General features: G+C 43.7%; 1 protein-coding gene across 2 annotated transcripts in view; it reads left to right on the top strand.

Moving 5' to 3' along the window:
* The window catches only part of FRMD3 (FERM domain containing 3), a gene marked incomplete at its 5' end in the record, with an annotated part of 313,706 nt that overhangs the window by 252,937 nt on the left and 39,832 nt on the right, over nt 1-20,937 (top strand). For both annotated transcript variants that reach the window (XM_082657370.1, XM_082657369.1), the window contains one exon: nt 2,266-2,390. In XM_082657370.1, the coding sequence (XP_082513496.1) occupies nt 2,266-2,390 (125 nt within the window). The remainder of the gene's footprint in view (nt 1-2,265; nt 2,391-20,937) is intronic.

The following is a 20,937-nucleotide window of genomic DNA, read 5'->3' as shown; positions in this document are numbered from 1 at the left end:
CCAGTCTTAGAATATACCTGCAGTTGCCGAAGGAAACCTTTCTACTCAGTAGACTCCTTAACGGCAGTTTCACTCAGAAACTGTCCTGTGCCAGGAGTGCATGTGAGTGGGCTGCAAAGCGGGTCAGGCATTTTGGCCGAGTCGGCTGGTGCCTGGACTCCGAGAGCGGGGGAACACAGCACGGACCCTCACCTGACAGGGAGCAAAAGAGCCTCCATAAAGGCTCGCTAAGGGTCCCTCCCTGCTGTGATATACATAGTAATTTCTGGGGGAGGGGAACAATGGAAAATGAGCTTTTCAGAGGTCAGAAAACTACATAGTCCACACAGACATGGCAACATGTGCTTTGCAGAACGAGGCACAGTGATGAAGGCCACAGGGCTAATGGAAATCCCATGAAAAGCTCAGACAAATGAGAACCCTTCACAATAAAAGAAGTCATTGCTCATGGTGAATTTTAATCCCCCCTTGTTATTCATTCCTTCCTTTCTTCCCCCTGCAAGGAATCCCCACCTCCACTTCTTTCCCTGTAAACCCACCACCCCTGCCAGGACGCTGACATCACCTTCCCTGGGAGGTCTTTCCTGGCTCTCCCCTCACTCACAGCAGGATCACATGCCCCTCTCTGGTGCTCCCCTGGGACCTCGGCCGTCAGTCAGTCTCTTCCATGAGATGTGTGCTTTTCCGGCTGTGGCTGTAGCACATTAATGAGTCATGAAGTGAAAATAGTGGTCAAGACCAGCACTTTAAATGAAATTAAATAGAATGGAAAGTAAAACATAGTGGCTCACACATAGCAAGAGTTACCGTTGTTGCATGAAACATTCTCTTTAGCTGTGTGTGCACTTGCGGGGGTGTGTGTGTGTGTGTACAGAGATATGATACCAAATGTAGTTTCTAATGTGAGTCTTGATCAAAAAAGTTTGAAAGTCATGGTTCTAGAGAGTAAGTTATTTAAGGTGAGGACCATGATTTCCCAGAACAATACATACATACCAGCTGCAAAATAAATGGTTGTAGAATGAAATAATGAAGAAAAGAACTCCATGGTTAAGCAAGTCCTTATAAATTTCCTTTCCAGTCAGTGGCAGCTGGTGGGGGGGGGGGCGGCTTTTAACTCTAGATGCTAACAGCTTCTTTCCTGTCCAGCTCCTATGCCCAACAGAAATGCCTGGGCTGTAAGGCAGTCCCATCAACTGGCCTGGAGAACACCTGTGACAGTCTGAAATGGCAACTTAATGCCAAGTTTACTTCAGTTTCAAACTGAACACCCCTTAACAAGATGCCAAGGGAGGTGCTATAAGGCACATGAGAATGGATAGGTCAGTCTCTGCCCTTAAGTTGCTTTATCAAGGTGGGGCTGATTAGTACCCCAATAATTACAGGGCGACAGAGGTGACAAATGTGACAGGTTGTGAAAGAAGGGACAGTAGTGTGAGAAGGAAGGGGGAGAGGGAGTTCGTTGTGAAGGCAATCCAGGAGGGCTTCAAGAAGAAGGAGACATTTGACATCATCTTTGAAGGATGGGTTGGTTTGGGTTTTGACAGGAGACATGGGGATGGGAAGGGTGCTGAAACACCCACCAGAGGTACCCCACGTCCCTGTCTGTCAGGGCAGACAGTGTAAATGGGCTTCCTGGCTATCAGCCAGTAGGCTTGACGAGACACCTTTCCTTGCCATCTACTGCCCATTGAGCTACTGACATACGTGTGCTCCTTTCAGAAGGAGAAAGTGGAGCTGAGTTCTGTGTTTGGTTCATGAGTGGGGTGTGAATTTGAATGGGAATATTAAGCATCGATATTAAATGTTGGACATCCAACTCATGGCTATGGAAAGCCTGTGGCATCTGCCTGGCAGAGTTTTTTTGTTTTTGTGTTTGTTTGGTGGTTGTTAAATTACTTTGAGCCATGCCCTTCATTCACTTTTCTGCATATGTAGTTCAGTGATACCTGCCTCTTGTGTATCTTTGTTGCCCATGTCTTTTCTCAATGCCTTGTCTTGTCACATAGCATGTCCAAGTCTGACGATATGTGGAGAAATACGTTTTCTTTCACTGTGTTGCATTAGAACACATGGACATTATACCACGTATCAAGACCTTAAGGATAACAAGGGCTGTGTGTCTTAAGTGCTGTGTCATCTTTACCGCTGGCCTAATGCACTGTGTGAGTCTATGGGCAGTTCCCAGCTCGGGTAGCCAACTGAGATGGAAGGGCCGGTGTTCCCAGTTGAAACCAGTTCCCTCCGGCTTGTGTCTGTTTTCAGAACCAACATTACTCAGAGCCGCAGTTCCCACTCCTTGAACAAACAACTCATCATTAACATGGAGCCCCTGCAGCCCCTGCGGCCGTCCCCCAGCGAGCAGGAAGAGGAACTTCCACTGGGTGAGGGTAAGTACACTTCCTTCCAGAGCCTGGCATTGCAGGCTTACCCTGGGGGAATGAGGGAGGCACCAACCCTGGGTACCTTGGGTAATGGGTTGGGGTAGGGGTCAGAGTGAGTCATAAGCTGTGTTTTTAGTAATTAAACTCTTCAGAGCTGGAAGACTGCATTACATTGAGAGTTCTATCAGTTTCTCCTGGAGAGAGTTCACTGGTACAAAGCGTTCCAAAAATTACAAGTTAAAGCAGTAGTGGTGTTAGACCCGTACTATCCAATATGGTAGCCATTAGCCATGTGTAGCTATTTAAAATTAATTTTAAGTTAATTAAAATTAAAAATTCAGCTCCTCAGCCACATTAGCTAGATTTCCAATGCTCAACAGTCACATGTGGCTAATGGCTACCATCTTGGACAGCTCAGACCAAGAACATTCCCATCATTACAGAAAATTCTATTAGATGGTGATGTGTTTGACTATAATCACAATTAAATTAGTGGTTGTAACGAATTCTCCACAAACATCTCTACACTGGTCATCCCCTTTCTGCCTCACTATTTCTGTGTCCCTTAATAAGAATTCCCTTTTCCACAGGGCCTTGTCTGACAGTTTTGATACAAGCTAAAATATATACGGTCCATTTCAGCCCCAAAGTTGTTATATTTGTAAAGGCTATAACATGTGTGCTTCTAGGCTTCTTTTTTTGCTGTTCAGGGCTTTCCTTCAGGGAAGAATCTTACCACACTGCTTACCGCATATACCTGGTGAGGCAAATACCACTCTTATTAATTTCAAAGTAAATTTTTAAAAATTCACATAAAATACAATTATTGGAACCTTGAACCCAAACATAACATGCTTTCCTTAAATTTATGTGATTTTAATTTCATCATTTAAAATCTGGGTACTGGGCAGTTTCAAGAAGGCGGGTCACTGTGTCCCCGAGAGATCACCTTTACCTGCAGCTTTAAGTCAAGAATCCCTTCCACAGGGGAAAACTCTTCAGCCCATAATAAGATATGGCTTAGGATGCACATATCCTTGGGAGAGGTCACAGCAGCTGATTCACACTGAAGCATAAGGGGTTTCCTGAAAGGAAACTTGAATGGTTGGAAGGAGGACTGGGCAATGGGATGCCATAAATTTCATGGGTGGAAGGAAAATGTGCAAGATACGAAGGATGGGGTCTCAGGAGACACCTTTATCCCCAGCTCAGCCACGGGATGATGATAACCAGAACGATCTTGTGATAATCGCCTTTATGCTCTGTCTCAACAACCAACTCCGTAAGCTCCATGCTAAATTAAATTTCTTAGCCCAGGGGTCCCTGGGTCCATGTTGCTTGTCTACATGTTTCAGCACCTTCTCCGTTTTTGTATGTTCCTCAAAGTGCAATGAAAGCAGCTTTTGTTTCTGATCACTAGTGATTTTCTGGGATTCCTCCCATATGTCTGGAAGTTGGTTTGAGTGGAAATCATTTTTTCTGGAGGTCAGGATTAACCCAAGTTTGAATGAAGGAGGATATGGCTAATGGAGAAGAGGAGGGGAAAATAGATAACCCAAGCTTAGGATTGTGACTTTGCCTTGTCTGCAGAGATGGAAGCCTAGATGGGAATAAAGCTCAGAAGACCCGTTACCATGGGGAATATGGAAGCCAGGCCACTGATGCCTTGTGAGCACCCTAGATGTGAAGAGAAGCCTGGGCAAGCTTTCCCCAGACCCTTCATTCCATTCAATTAATAGAAACTTCTGTTTTGCTCCATTTTCTATAATGAGGTTCCATTTCTAAATACTAGCCTTGTCATTAACATGACAACTGTGTGGACAAGAGACTTATGCATTATAATTAACTGCAATAAAAATTTAAATTTCCATAATATATGATAGGAATCCATGAGCTACATTTTTAATTTTTCCAGTTATTTAAAATATGAATCTTTAATTCTTTCACCAGCTGTAAAGTCAACCTGATAGGTTTCTCTGTTTAAATGTCCAAAATAGCTCTATAACTATCTAATAAAATCCTCTTTTCTAGGAGAACTGTCCCCTTATGGAACATCTTTGTGGGTTTTGAAACTCAGGCAAATCATAGCAACTTGCAGGATATAGAATCAATTTAAAAGGAAGAGAAGTAGAAACGACAGTATTGTTAAATGCCCAGTATATAGAAAGAACTTCCCAGTCTAGAAAAGAGAGCAAAATCTTCTTAGGTACCGTGAAATTCAAAGTTATGATTCCCACAGTCAACATAGCTACGTTCTTGATACCCTTATATCTCAGTTACTATTTTAGAGTCAAATTCTGCTTCATGTGTCTTGTCTTCGAGTATCAGGTAATGGGATTTAAACATTCTATAGGGATAAATAGATTATTTAATAGCTCTATATGTCTCTGATATATGAAGAGAAGAGAGGTAGAGAATACAGCTTTCAACAAAGATGTCTCCACTTTTGTGGATGGGCAGATGCAGTGTGATGAATTTAGTTTCACCCTTGTATTTTGATATTGCAATTTTTTGTGTCTGATCAAGAGCCAAATTGAAGAAATTAGAATTTCACTCCTTCCTTAATACAACAGCTCTGGCAAAGATGTGGTGTACAACTAAGTAGACCATACTTAGCTGTGAAAGTTGCTGTGGCCCTATGAAGATGAAGATACTCTCTTTTCCCTGGAGACTCACAGCCTGTTGGGGAGACAGCAATGGGATCACAGAGGTGAAGTGTAGGTTCTACCTCTGCTGATTGGGTTGCATGCTCACTTTTCTGTGTGCCTCACGAGATACTAGTGCCTCAGGCTGCCTGGAGAGCCTCTTGTTCCCTTTCAGTCTTATCAGAGTACATGGCATAAAGTTGGGGGCACAGGAATGAATGGATGAGACTGACAGGCAGAGGGAGTTGTGGGTGGTCTAGTCAACTTGCATTGGATGCTTGTGTGGCTTCCAGGGAAGAGGGGTCGGGAAGAATGAAAGGTGAGGCAGAAAGTTAGGGAAGGACCAGATTGTGATGGGCCTCACCCAAATTGCTGGAGAGTTTAGACTTTAACCCAAGGGCAGTTGGAAGGCACTGGAGGATTTCAAGCATGGACCTGATTGGAATTGTGTTTTGTATCTCTTGTGTGTGGGCAGAGGACAGATTAGAGATGGGTATGGCTAGAGCAGTTTTTCAATCTCAGCACTATTGACCGTTGAGCTGGATAATTCTTTGTCAGGGGCTGGCTTGTGCTTTGTAGTATGTTTAGCAGCATCCCTGGCTTCTATCGAGTAGTACCCAACCAGTCTGGACAACTGAAAATGTCTCCAGGTATTGCCAGATGCCCTTGGGAACAAAACAACTGCCTGAGAATTACTGTGTTGGAAGCACAGAGACCCCACAAGAGCCACTGCAATAGCCCAGAGACTAGATTAAACGAGGGTTGAGCTGAGGCAGAAGGTGGGATGGGGAGGAGGCAGTGGGCTCTAGCTAGTAAGCAGCAGAGTTGTTGACGCATGTAAGGTGCCTGTGGATTCCTGTCCAGGTGCTGCCCTTGTCTCCAAGAACTTGAGAGGGAAAAGACCTTAACCTCTTTGGAAATGAGACTGTTCTGAGACACAGGAAGGTTCCAGTGACATGTCAACATCAGAGAGGCGATGGCAAAAATGATTTCATTTAGATATTGGAACCTTTGGAAGAGTTAGATACTTCACTGAGCTTCAGACACAGAGTGGAGGAGACTCAGACATCTCTGCTTACCTTTGACCTCGTTATTCCTCGTCTCTATACAGTGGCTCCGATTCTTGTTTGGGGGATTCACATCACACATTCTGAAACTGGATCCATAAACAGGTGAAGGTTGTCAGTCTGAGCCCTGGTAAAAGAGTTGTCTGATTAGGAATTATTAAAAATAAGAAGAAAGAAGGACCTTAACCCTGACCCTTGGAGTCACCGTCTCCTGGAGGTCATGGGATGGTCCTGGTGCCTTGTCTCGCGTGGGTGCCATGGTGGTGACATCTCTGCTGCCGTCATGACTCTCGGTGGTCCCGACCACCCATTTGTCTGACAATCTCTTTCTATTCTTCCTGGAACTTCAAGATTCTCAAAGACAGCTGGAGAGAGCATGATTGCCCAGATGAGCTCAGGGGCGTTCTGGGAGAGAACGCGTAACCCCGTTCACCCAAACGACAGCTGGAGGATTATCTCTGAGTTGGCTGTGTCTGTAGAGAAAAAACAAAATCAGTTCCTAGGCACCACTAAGCAGTGAGAAAGTTTTCAACGTTACCCCGCAGTTGCTCAGCTACAGGATCCAAGTAGGTTAGTGCTGTGGAAAGCTTTAGATGTGCATAGCAAACCATTTGAAAAGTGCCACTTCGAGTTTATGAAAATTTCCGGAGAAGAAAATATTGAGAGTGGAAATTGTTCCGGGTGAAAATGACATTTTCAGGAGTGATTAATCTGAATATATTCACATGCAAAATGGAGTAGGGTTCCCACAGTGTATACAGCAAAATGCTTGCATGTTTTATTAGTAGAGTGTATTTTTCGTTAAGGAAAATACATTATGGTAGAGAAGGGGAATGAAATGTATCACGTGAGACTTGGTAGCTGGCAATTACCAACGCCCGGTGAAGGTCACTCTTGTCCACCAGAGTGATGGTACGAGCTGGCATGATTAAACAGGCAGGAAACCATGCTTTCTTCTCCTTGGTAGACACAACTAAATAAGAGTTGAAAACGTTTGACACCCTCCTGCTGGCAAAACAAGAGCACGATGGAGACACCAAAGTTTCCATAAAGGAACGTCTTGGGGATGGCAGTGTGGTTGGTTTGAGGGTGGCTTAAAGCTGCATTTGCATGCGATTGAGAAAATGTCTATATCAATGAATAGATGGGAATTAAGTAGGGCAGTAAAACTAACTCTCCCGAGCCACATTTTCACACTGTCCCTGTAAGTGTGTATGTGCGTGCGTGCATGTGTATGCGAGTGCATGTGTGTGTCATGGATGTGGCTCTGTGTGGGGTGGGTAGGGAGCAGTGGGGGTGTTTTAAGGGTCATTTACAGTGTCTGGCTCTAACCATAGGTGACTTAAGTTGGTGTCATTGAAATTCTAGAAAGTCTGTATGTGAACCTGTGAAGGCATTTTGAGCATATAAAAAGTGTATAGTTCTCATCCGTCAAGCATGCCACACTTGTGACCCCGCCCTGCTCCACCCTGACACTTAACAGGTGACCCGCAGGGCCAACTGTGGTCTCCATGTGCAGGTTTTTCTGTACCATAGCAGGCAGAGCCTTTCATACCCTACACAGTTGTTCCAATCCCATCACTGTTGGAATCTCTAACAGCCCAAGGCTGCCATGGTTACACTGACTCCAGTGAGTCTGGTCTCCTCCCTGGTTATCTGATATGAAAATTTTTCTCCCTCTTTTCTTCCTTTGTAGAGTTCCATGGCCAGGGCTCAAGCAGATTTACCCTCTTCTCAGGGTGTCAGAGTCTCTCTTCCACGCCATTTTCCCCCATGTGCCAAGTAATTTCTTCCTTTTGGCTTAGGGTATGTCAGGATATGCGTTGGGAGTGACGCACTGGTCTTTTTGAAATTTCTTTTATGTTATGTTTCATCAAACAGTAGGATCTGTTTCTAAATCCTGTGGGGCCACCTTTCCCCTGGGGTTACTGCTACCTGGTGACAGCAGACCGTTAGCACCAGCTCTAATTACTCTTGTCCCTGCCATTGGGTTTGGGGTGGCTATTTGTTTGTATTTTCTCATTATAAAACTAATTTATCATCTTCTAGAAAATCTAGAAAGAATAAAAAAGCATAAACAAGGAGAAAAAGACCACCTTCCAGATTGTCCTACCTGCTGGAGCCAGTCGATGTTAATGTGTTAATAATTTTTGTCCCTATGTGCTTTAAGGCCATTTCCGTCATCTTGAGTGTAAAATTTTTTTAATTCCTGCTTTGTTTGCTTAATGTTGAAAACGTGAGTGCATGAAAACATATGATAAATTGAACTATAGGTCAAACCATGAATTGGGAGCATATTTAATGCGAATGTGGACAAATGGGTTTATATCCTGAATTAGAAAGAACTCACACAAAGTGCTGTTTTAAGCATCTTTTTGGCATTGCTCAGGTTTGGGCTCTCCCAAATCTTCCAGTTAATGGCACCCTCGGTCTCCCACTGCTGATAGGCATACAGCAGCCGAACCTGCTTCCACAGGAGCTAGGAGCCTCCGCAGAGCAGAGGCCAGCTTCTGGTTTTATTTATAACTGCAGTATCGGATTAGCAGAGCCAAACTTCAGAATTCCTTATCACATTTATTGAATTCGGGAAGTTTGCGTCGGCAGCTCCTCTAGGGTAGGAGATGCCAAGAGCAACTTAGGGAAAGAGATAAAGGCCTCCTGAGTGAGCTCTGCAAATTCGTATTTGGAAGCTCCTCAAAGCTTTCGCCTTCCCCTTTGGTGCTTTTCTTTGGAGTTGGTGTCATCTTTGGAACTTTGGTTTCTGGTATTTACTGATGACTTAACGTACTTGAAAGAGAGCTTTGTAATTTGAAGCATTTACCCTGCTGGAAGGAAGCTAAATGCCTTGTTCCTGATGCAGTTTAAGTGTTTGTATCTTACATGGATTTGGTATTTTACATCATACGATGCCAACATGTGCATCATTTCAGTTCTGTAGTTGGCTAAATGTGATAAATTGTTCATTTTAGGAAATATCGTATTCCTCAGCATACACACAGCAGTGCTTTGGGTAGCTGCTCTGTTTCTGCATTAATGCCTCGCACCAATGGGGAAACACAAACTCTGGTCTCAGATCATCCACCTTTGGGAGCATCATATTCCTCGTCTCTGAGACAAGAAGATAGGACTTGAGCACCACTCAAACGCTTTCTAGCTCTAAATTCTTCAGTTCTTTTGCTTCATGTCAAGGTTAGATTCCAGGACTATGGTTTGAGGTCTTTCACAATAAGTATGCAAACCTGGGGCCAGGAATATTTTTCATAGTTTTTGGGGGTTAGAGGGAATGTTAAGGATGTTCTAGCACAAGGGTTGGCAAACTGGCCGGTGGCCCACTGCCTCTTTTTTTTTCTGGCCCTAGAGCTAATGGTTACATTTTAAATGATTATATCAGTACCTACATAGTATCCTTGATCTTACCTCTTGGCCCACAAAGCCTCAAATGTACTATCTGGGCCTTTAGAGAGAACGTTTGCTGAGCCATGATGTAGCACACCCCCTCTGGATTCTACAAAAGCTCAGAGAGAGGAGACTGTTTGCCCAAAGTCACGGAGCTGGGTGAGTACTGGGGCTGGGATCTGGTCCTGTTTGTCAAATTCATCTAAAACAGTTCAACTTCTTCTTGCAAAATCAGAACCATTAACTGTGGAACTACATGTAGGTTTCAATGACAACAAATGAATTTATCAAAAGAGACATCTTATCCTATATAAACGTGGGGAACCTCTGTGATTCAGTGAGAAGAGCTGCTGCATATTCGGGGCAGGGTTTGAGCGTTTGGCCTTCAGTCACAGCCTGCCAGTACCCTGTGACTCCTCAGAGACATCCAGCCCACCAGGAGCATCACCTTCCCTGGGTACCAGTGGTGGTGAGGCTGTGGACGCATGTGCCACACCAAACAATTCCTAGGAGACCCGGGTTGCAGGGCAAACAGCCTTCGTGCAGGAAGGCTCTCTCCCCTCTGGGAATCATGTTCTCATTTTAAAGCTGAATTTGTTAAATAAGGAATGGCTCACTCCGGGCCTAGTTCTAATTACTCATAGCCTGTGTTGAGAATCTTTGTCTTATTAGTGAGAACAACTCAGTTCTGAGCTTCCCGAATCACTGCTCCGGCTCAGGTTGGCACTTGGCTGCCACACCTGAGTATTAATAATCAATTGCTTTAAAGGATTCAGCTGGGATAAAAAAAATATATGTCAGTCAAGTGCCCCATGAAGTAATCTGGTCACGGTCCTTGAGGGTTAGGATGTGAGCCAGGCGAGAGTGTCAGCATATGAGCAGCTGTGACAGCCAGAGTGTAGTCTGTGACAGGGAAGACATTCTGCTTTGGCCCTCGGACAAGAAAACATTCCCACCACATCCCTAAGAAACCGCAGGAGAGGAAAAGTGAAGATATTGCTAAACCATTGTCATTAGAAAGCAGAGGCTATCATTTTCTGGATTCCACAGTCAGCATGGGGTCCTATTTTCTACTGTTTCTGTTAGTGGGTTGATAGTGTTAAGTAAATGTTCTTTGTGATACCCAGGCTTACATTGAGGCAGGAGCTCACAGAATCTCCCTTCCTCCCACCTCTGTTGTTAAGACCCTGTGCCAATCATGTGAAAGAAAGTGTTGGGCAGTGTAGGCTAGTTCCACTCTTTTAGGGAGGTGTCTCGGGCAGTATGGGCAGGGTTCAGAAAAGAGGCTCTGGTCAGTTGGCACAAGGCTGGATGTTGGGTGTGTCCACTGGGGTGCATGTCCAATGCCATCTGCAGAGCGGTGCAGCTTTTCTCTTGGTTTGGTTGATGGAGAATTGGAGGCCTTAGAGCCATGGCTTCCAGACCCTGCATTTATACAGTGGCCCGCTGGGGTGGAGGAAATAACTACCCAGATTTCTATTGGGATTTTACTTTTATCACCTCCTCAAAAAATTTCTATTGCATAAGTTTTATAATGGATATAATATATCAAGAGAACTGTACATGTATCCAATTTATAAATAAATACTCATTTTTTCATAAGTATGAACAAACATGTTTCCCCCCAAAAAAGGTTTGGATATAGCTGCTCTAGATCTTACGGATGAGTACACCAAGAAGAAGAGGCAGGGCGTGTTTTTGAAACTCTCAAATCCCTGTTCATGCCAAAACTCCAGATTCCTAAAATAGATGTGAGATCTATGTGCTCTAGTTACGGTGGTGACATGCCACTTTACATGCTTTTGGTCCTTCATGCTGGTAAACCAGGGTGAGTCATCCAAGCACAGTCTAGACCTTTGCTAAGCTCTTTGGTAGGTGCTGTGTCACTCTCACTGAAGTGTTCTGCAGTGGCCCTGAGTCCCCGATTTACATGAATGCTGGACTCTCTTTTTTTTGTTGTTGTTGTTATTGTTTCAAAAATCCTTCAAATTCTTTATTTTATTGAAGTATAGTTGATTTACAATGTTAATTTCTGCTGTACAGCAGGTTGATTCAGTTATACACATACATACATTCTTTTTCATATTCCTTTCCATTATGGTTTATCACAGGATATTGAGTATAGTTCCCAGTGCTATACAATAGGACCTTGTTGTTTATCCATCCTATATATAATAGTTTGCATCTGCTAATCCCAAACTCCCAGGCCATCTCTCCCCCACCCCACTCCCCCTTGGCAACCACAAGTCTGTTCTCTATGTCTGTGAGTCTGTTTCTGTTTTGTAGATAAGTTCATTTGTGTCATAGTTTAGATTCCACATATAAGTGATATCATATGGTATTTGTTTTTCTTTGTCTGACTTACTTCACTTAGTATATTAATCTCTAGGTCCATCCATGTTGCTGCAAATGGCCTTATTTCATTCTATTTTTATGGCTGAGTAGTATTCCATTGTATATCACATCTTCTTTATCCATTCATCTGTCGGTGGACATTTAGGTTGTTTCCATGTCTCGGCAATTGTGAATAGTGCTGCTATGAACACAGGGGTGCGTGCATCTTTTCAGATTATAGTTTTGTCCATATATATGCCCAGGAGTGAGATGGACTCTACTTTCTGAGTATACACAGGACACAACCTTAGTGGGGATCCTCTGGTGGTGGGAAGAGCATTGGATAGAGACTGAGAGGGCTGGGGTTCATTCATTCACTTGATAAACAGTTACTTCTTCTCTGGTATGTGCTGGACACTGGCAGTACCTGGATCTTATTTCCTCTTTTATAAAACAAGGTGAGATGGTTTCTAAGTTTCCTCCACACTCTGACTGTCCTTTAGTAATTCTTCCCCATATTCCTGCTGTTCTTAATTACATGCTTTTGGATCACTCATCATTACCTCCAAAAACAAAAGGTATAAACATCTTCTTTTTAAATGTGGTTTAATGAAACAGTAAGCCTGTGGCACAATGATCTATAAAAGCAGGGTTACATTTTTCCTTTATTTTTTGTAAGTTGCAAACTTCCAGCATAAAATTGAAAATTAATAGCAGCTAGCTTAAAAGGGAATATAAAATGAACACTTCCTCACTTAAAAGAGCCCTCACCTCCTTTAATGTCTCCTCTTAGCAGAGAAGTCCAATTTGGGAGCTTTTTAGTTCCCCCAGTCTCCACTTCAGCATAAAAAAAAATGTGAAAATGGGCAGATGGTCTGGCTGAAAGAGAAATAAATAGGGTTTTCAGGATGACCCACGTGGTAATCTGAACACAGACTGGATTTTGCCATTAAAGGAAGGAGTGTCCATACTAGAAAAAAGAGAGCAGCCCTTGTGATCTCTGGCTTGTCAGTCTCTGCCTGAGCCCCTCTGCAGCTGCACCATTTGGCCCCTAAATAGAGGCTTAGCCCCACCCCCGACTCCAGGGCCAATCCTACCTTGCTCTGGGAGGGAATGGATAGGCTGAATGAAGCCCAGCCTCTTGGCTCAGGCTGTGAGTCCTGCTCTCTCTATTGCTCTGCCCTGTCTTCTCCTGGTCCGCATGCCAGCCTTGCTCCCTTCCTGAGTCTCTGCCCTGGTGGTGCCCCTGGTACTCTACTCCTCCAGGACCTTGAAGGCCCCTCTCCCTGGGGCTAGGCCGTACTCTGCCGGTGGACAGCCTGCATGGTGCTCCCTTCCTGTCTTGTGTTTCTCAGGGCCCTGTTCTGTTCCTTCTCAGAGCAGACTCTTTCCCAGCACTGGCCCCATCTTGAGTAGAGGGGTCTGATCTTAAATGCCCATCGTCTCCGGTTAAACTTCTCTCACTGCCCAGTGGTGTCATGAAATACAAAACTGTCAAATCCATCAGCAAAATCCTTTTCACTTTAACCTTTCAAATATACCCCAGAATCATTGCCACTGCAACCACTCCAGCTGCAGCCACTCTTGTCTCCCTCAAGAGATAACAGTATCTCTGCTTCTACACTGCCCACCTCCCCCGACCCCTGTTTTCCACACAGCAGCAAGGGTGATCTTTTATAAGTGGAACTTGGATCTATTTATGTTCCCCCACCCACCCTTAGACCATTTCCTACTGCTTTCCTCTTGAATCTCTGTGTTCCTACCACATTGGTCTTCTGACCTTGTTGCCACCACAGGGCCTTTGCACAGCTGATTTATCTACCTAGAAGGGCCTTTCCTCTGATCTGTGCATGACTGGCTGTTTCTTTTTCTTTTCTTTCTTTTTTTTTTTAACATCTTCATTGGAGTATAATTGCTTTTGGCTGTTTCTTTAAGTCTTAGCTCAAATTTCAGCTCTCTGGAAACCCTGAGTACCCAATTCTGAGTAATTCTCCAAACCTAGCCATTTGTTCTCTCTTGTGCCAGCACCCTGTTTGATTTTTGTCAGAGTGTTTAGCACTATCCAGCACTTCTAATTTACTTAGTTGTCCTCTCGTTTGTTGACTGTCTCCCTCAACTAAAATGTCAGCTCCACGACAGCAAAAACTTTGCCTGCCCCACCCTGACATTGTCCCTACCACTTAGAGATGTTCTGACACACAGTAGGAGCTAAGTTAATGCTTGTCAAATTAGTGAGCAAATGAATGAATGAGTTCTAAATGCAGCCAGGACAGCTTTTGTTTATGTAAAAGAAAGCATATAAGGAGAATATTCTCCTGGGATTAGGTTTTGCCAGAAGCCAAACTTGTTCTGTTTTATTTTGTTTTTGTTTTTAATCTGAAATCAAAAGCTATAATATACATAGTCACTGTAGAAAGTTTGGAAAATACAGAAACCACAATTCAGGAATTTTAAAAGCACCTGCAATCCCCTGTGTTCAGACTGTGGTATGAATGTGTATAATCCATTCCATATATTTTTAACAAATATTGGACTACACTAGAGATACTATTTTGTAATCTGCTTTTTCACTTATTAATGTAACATGAACATTTGTCTATGCATTAAATATTCCTCCACTATTTTAATTTTAACGGACATACATTATTCGATCACATAAATAGACAAAAATATCTTTCACCCCCTCCATCTCCTACCTAAATTATATATATATATATGAATGTGTCTTACGTAGCTACACAACTGAGTATAACCGTTTTTTAAAATCTTTGAGAATTTGAAAGGGAAAACTTAGAGTGGTTGGACATTTTTCTTGCATTTCTTGCCATTTGTGTTTCTCTTTTGAGCATACAACTAGAGTGTGAGAGAGAGAGGCCCTTGGCTGGTGTGCTGGGTGAAGGATTGGGTCCTGCTGCCTCTAGTTTCTTGGTTCCCTAGCAGCAACACAAGGAGCCCATAGTTCCAGAAGAGCCTGTTTCTTTCAACAGGGAGACACAGATGCCTGTTTCTTAATACCATCTGCAGAGCTGTTGGGAAATATGGAAAAAATTGGAGTTCCATTTACTGATGCAGCCCAATTCAATTTCCTTTACTCGGAGAAAAGTGGTTCATCTGTAATGGCGACTTGTGCCTGGAGGGAGTGAAATAATACAGCAGAAGTGATGAGAAAACAAATTCATCCTGTACAGAGACAAAGGAAGTCGATTCTTGGCCGAGAGTTCTCAACAGACGAAAGGAGCCTGTTCTAACTGGAGCCAGTAAGGACAGCGTTGTCACCCATTATTCTTACAGGAAAACCTCTGGGCACTGACATCTGACAACACTGCACTGTGAATAGATTACCTTGATATATCTAAGTTATGGAACATCAGGCAAATTTCAAGTCCTAGGTTTGACCAGGATAGAGGAAAAACTCTTTGTTGATGTGGAAGGAATAATCTGAATTATAGGTCATCTTGGTCAGAGAGAGATGGCTTAAATTCTTCTCCAAGGAAATTCCTCATGCATGTTTTTGAAGAATGCCATATAGTTGTGAAATTCCTGGTCCCTGTCCAACATCTGTGGGAGATTTTCACCTGGTTTCATGTATGGACAGCTGTGGAAGGTTTCCCTTCATGTTACCATCACCCCTATAGAGGGGTATCTATAGGTATTCAGGCCCTATCTTTATTCACAGGGTTTTAAGAGCACCATGCACCAGTGAATAAGAGTGTCTCCTATAGTAGATAAATCAGAGAGGGAATGGACAGTTCTGCATCTGCACAGTCGATGGGTGGCTTGTTGGGTGGTGACTCCCATAAGGCTCCTTGGTGCTGTCAATGGATGGTACCTGATCCTTGGAGACTGGGGTCTCTTATTTTACACTCTTCCTCTACTTGTAACCCCTTCAATTTTCCTTTTACTCAGAATTCTGTTGTGCAGTCTGCAGGTTGAGGAGGTCTTTCTGTCTTGGAGAATGGTTTGTGAGATTAATGGCTAAGTATTTGTGGTCGTTGTTTTATTGTTGGGTGGGTTAGGTTTGCTTTCTGGGCTGAGGATGAAGAAAAGGCTTCCAGGACTTTTGTGAGCATAGGTGAATTAGTCAATTAACATTTTAAAACATTGCCTTACCACGGTTGGAAGACAGTAAAGCTTGCTCTTCATTGGTGTTTGGAAATGGAATAAGGAGCCAGGATTCTAGGTGTGGTGTTTTCACGACGAGGGCGACCTTGACCTCCTCTCTGTTTCTCTTGGATTAACTTCCTTGTATTAGAGCTCAGCCTCACACTGCCACCCTATACTCTCAGCTGCTATTGGCCACCTCCACTTGGACACCACACAACAGCTCACAGCTCACACATCAAACTTAATGGGTTTACGACTACACTCATGTTCTCATCCTTCCCCAAATCCCAGTCTCCAAACTGCTCCTGCTCTGACTTGGTTAATGACAGTACCATCCATGAAGTTACCCCAATCAGAGAGACCTGGAGGCCATCCTTGCCTTGATGCCCCTCCCATGCTCCACATCCACTCGGCCACCACCGTCAAGTCCATCCCAGAAGTAACTCTGACATCTGTCCGGGCTCTTCAGCCTGCCGCTACAGCTTCATTTCAGGTCCCCTCTTCTCTTTCTGGGGACACTGCAGTATCTTCCTTATTGATTTCCCCATAACCCATCCTGAAAACTCCAGCTAGAGCAATCACCCTTATTTGAAGTAGTTTCTAGAACCTCCTCATTGACTGTGGAGCAGAGTCCAGCCCCAAAAGGTGTTCATGGCTCCTCACAATCTGGTCCACGCTCACCTCTCCAGCCTTATTTCCCTCCTTTGGTCCTGCTCAACCCTCTCATCATTCTGTGAATGCAGCTCCCCCCGCACTGCCCCAGTACCACAGGCCCATGTGGGCTCCTCTCTGCTGGTTCCTTTACTGGGGCTGCTCTTCCAACTTCCCTCTGCTCCATCTGCTAGATCCATACTGTTAAGTGGCTCCTCCTCTATGAAATGCCCCTGGCTTAAAGACAGAACTAATAGCTTTCTTCGCTTTCATTCTTGCATTGATTCTTCTTTTTAGCTTTATTGAGATATAATTACATATAACATTGTGTAAGTTTAAGGTGTACAATGTGTTGATTTGATACAGTTATATGGTGCAAAATGATTACCACCATAGAGTTAGCTAACACTTCCATCCCATCACATAATTATCATTTCTTTCTTATGGTGAGAACATAAGATCTACTCTCTTAGCAACATATAAGTATATAATACTGCGTTATTAGCTACAGTCACCATGCTGTACATGAGACCCCCAGATGTTGTTAATCTAATAACTGGAAGTTTGTACCCTTTGACAAATATCTCCACCACCACCCCGCCCCACCAGCCCCTGGCAACCTCCACTCTGCTGTCCGTTTCCCTGGAGACACCACTTACATTTGGTTTGTGAAACTCCTTTGTCTAACCATTAGTTTACATGTCTGGTCTAACTGGATGCCCCTCCCTGCACAGTGCCTGGTATCTGTTCATTAACGGGTGGACGGTTGAATGGAAGGTGAGTCATTCTAGCCAACTTTTCTGTTCCTGACCCTAAGCCCTAAGATTAAATATAAGCCATACTATGGAATAAAACAGAAAAAAGTTCAGAGTTCTCACCTGCTTCCACTGAGAACTCGTAAGTACAATGTGTATTTGTAATACATTAGGCTTTTTCTGTCATTTAAAAATAACTAGTGAGGTTTTTTTTATATTCTTTGCTCTAACTTTATTTTTTAAGGATTTAAACATTTCCCTATTGGAACAGAGTATGCTCATTTTAAACATTTAGGAAGAAATCTTGTAGTCAGTTTTGGGGGGCAGGAGCTAAATTCATTCTTCGGAAGATAGAGGCAGTGGCCCAGCAATACTTTTATCTTAAGTCACAAACATGTTTTTTAACTTTTGTTTCTTACCCAAAGCTGACTGCTTGGAATGATATGCTCTTTCTTGTTTGGAAATAAGATGGAGTGTCAGGAAAATATGAGGAAGTGTGAGAGGTTCTTAGGCTGTTAGCAGGCCTCTTGATTTTCAGTCTCCGGCGGGTCCTTTCATGGCTTTTTCTGCTTGGCAGAAGAGATTTGGAAATAAAGACTGAGATGCCCATTTCATTGCAGCTAGAGCATCTCATGCTACTTCTAAGGCTTTCGTAGAGTTAGACTTGTCCTGCCCCTCACCCCACTGTGGGTTTCCTTTCTCTTTGATTTGTTTGATAGAATCTGGATTACCAGAAAACGAAAAGAAAAAAAAAATCCTAAAAGACAAAGCATTAAGCAAATTCACTTGAGAAGTTACTTAATACCTTTTCTCCTAAAGCTCTAGAGAAGTTTCCAGCATTATACTCTGGGACCTAATTGGGAAGGTTATTTAAGCAAATGCCATTCTTCATCTGTAGATTTTCCATTAAGTGTATGGAATCTATCTCTATTTGTTAAGATTCTGTGGCCATGAGAAATTATCACTAAGCTTTTGTTCTAAATTTATGAGCTAAAAGTTCCAAGAAAATCCCTACTGGATATGTTTGAAAGAAGCTCTCTGACAGTTTGAAGTGAGTGAAGTGAACAGATGTGTGTTTTTTAAAACTTGCTTTGTATCTAGATACTCTGAGATGAATGTGTCAGAGGGTGAGAGGGCAGATGCATCAGACTCCAGTGAGGTGGCTGAGACTGGGAAGTGGGTGAGGAAGAAGAATTAGGAGGTGGAATTGACAGGTGGGTGTTTGTCTAGATAAAGGGTGAGGGAGAAGGAAGGTTCAGTGATGCTGTGTGTTTGGGGGAAGGTATGATGTTCCTGGAAGGCACTCCTTTATTTTTGTAGGACGTGGCTCCTAATCTTTAAGCCTCTGTTTCCTTATCTGTAAAATTTAGAGATAATAACCCTAGTTAATACGGTACTCATAAGTATTAATTGACCCATAGCAACAGGATATATATATTTTTTTCTTTTTTAACTATGAAAAAGACAAAGGTACTCTCAAAAATAAGATCAGCATTCCTGAGAGAATGTATATGAAGGGCTTAGAGCAAAGCCTGGTGCATATCAAGCCCTCAGTAAGGGTGACCTATCATTACTCTGAAGCAAAAGTAATGAAGACGCTGATTCAGGTGCCAGAAAGAAAGCCCCCAAACAGACTTCCATATGCCAGATAAGCATGCAGTATATGATGAGGTATCCTTGCATAACTGGGATCCTTCTGTCTCCTCTTAAGATGTAGGGGAAACTGTCACCCTAAGATGGTCTTTCCCCAACGGCTCCATCTGAAGCTTCACCCCCAAAACCACTCCTGCCAAGTTATTGATGACGATAACATCCTTTTATTCCCTTCATAGCACTCATGCTGTCTTGTCTATTGGTTGGTTTACCTGTTGCACAACTATATCGCCCTCCAGGATGGGGCCGAGACCGTGATCAGGCTCGCACTCAGTGTGCTTAGCACACTGAAGGTGCTCAGGGAGTATCTGTTGGGTGAATGAATGACTAGCCAACCAGTCTGTGAACTGGCTCACCTGGATGCAGGCTTGTCTGTCCTTATGGAGCATCTTCTAAAGCAGCCTTTCATGGACACTCTGTCAGAGAAGGAAGGAGGTGAAGAGCAGGCAAACTGAGGCTTGCTCAGATCTTGGTAAATAGCACTCAGAAAGTCAGACCCTGAAGAAAATATTCAGTTTAAAAATTTTTAGCTCAAAACATCACACACGGGCTTCCCTGGTGGCGCAGTGGTTGAGAGTCCGCCTGCCGATGCAGGGGACGCGGGTTCGTGCCCCGGTCCGGGAAGATCCCACATGCCGCGGAGCGGCTGGGCCCGTGAGCCATGGCCGCTGAGCCTATGCGTCTGGAGCCTGTGCTCCACAACGGGAGAGTCCACAACAGTGAGAGGCCAGCGTACCGCAAAAAAAAAAAAAAAAAAAACCATCACACAGAATGATATATAGCACAATACGCTGGTATTTTAGGCTTTGAGGTTAAAATTTCATACTCAATTATGGCTTCTCTAGACCTCACCAACTTGCAAACATTTTAACTATATTTGCAACCCTTTTGAACTTAAAGCTCCTGCAGGTCTGGTAGGAAATAGAGCAAATTTCAGCAGCAGTTTTCTCTGGGCTGTCGCTTTTGAGGGACTGTTGGGATCTCCACCCATTTCCTAACTTCTGGTAGTTCTCCACTTTCCTACACTGTGCAGATAGTGCTTTTTTAAAATAATAAGAATAATGACAACCGCCTAAGGTTTTATTTCAAAGATATTGACACTGAAAGGTTGGGGGGAAAAGTGAGGGACAGGACACGGGGAGGCAGGAAGGGAGAGCAGGGCAGTGTCTGATGGAGCATTCTGTCTGTATTTTCTGCCCGTCTAGAAATCATCACCAGTGGCCCGAGCGGACGGAGAGAGGGCCCTGTGACATTCTGCCCGCCTTCCCACCTCTCTGTCTCTCTCTCTGTCTCTGACTCTCTCTCATTGTCTGTCTCGGCGCGCATAAGCTGCCTGTCTAGAGATACCACAGTTATCAGTGTAGGGGATGGTCAGGGCGACAGATGGATGAGCCCTTATGCTAGAATCCTCTACAGCCATGAAGTTCCTGTGAAGAGCATTCTCCTTGCCCACAATGATGTTGAGGAGAGCCCAGCTGTGCTGTTTAATGTCTGTTCTATTCTGTCTGCAACTGTAATTCTCCAGAGGGGTTTCTTGGCCTCTTTCCCACCAGGGCATGGTGATGCCTGGCCCCGCCGAGCAGTGCTCTCATTTTACGGGCAGGAAGCACTCAGTGAATGCTTCATCTAATAAGGGGGATACTAAAAGGAAGAGCATTTGATATACCAAAGCACCTTATACCTTTTCAGAGTTTTCTTCGCATGAGTTATCATAATTTGAGCCTCATGACCACTTCCTTGACATGGATAGAACAGATAATGTTGCCTTACTTTACGAAGGAGGAAATTGAATTACGCAGATGATTGACTACCTGACCGAACAGCCCTGTCACTTAGTGGTGCTGGGAACTGCTTCCATTCCTCCTTATTATACACCCAAGAATATACCCACTGTATCACAAATATAGTATTACAATGTTTTATATCATTATTATATTTTATTATATGA

Source organism: Grampus griseus (assembly GCF_964374135.1).
Source record: "Grampus griseus genome assembly, chromosome: 6".
In the NCBI taxonomy this organism is placed as follows: Eukaryota; Metazoa; Chordata; class Mammalia; order Artiodactyla; family Delphinidae; genus Grampus; species Grampus griseus.
Note: the sequence above shows the minus strand (reverse complement) of the source record. Positions and strands in the feature narration are given on the sequence as shown.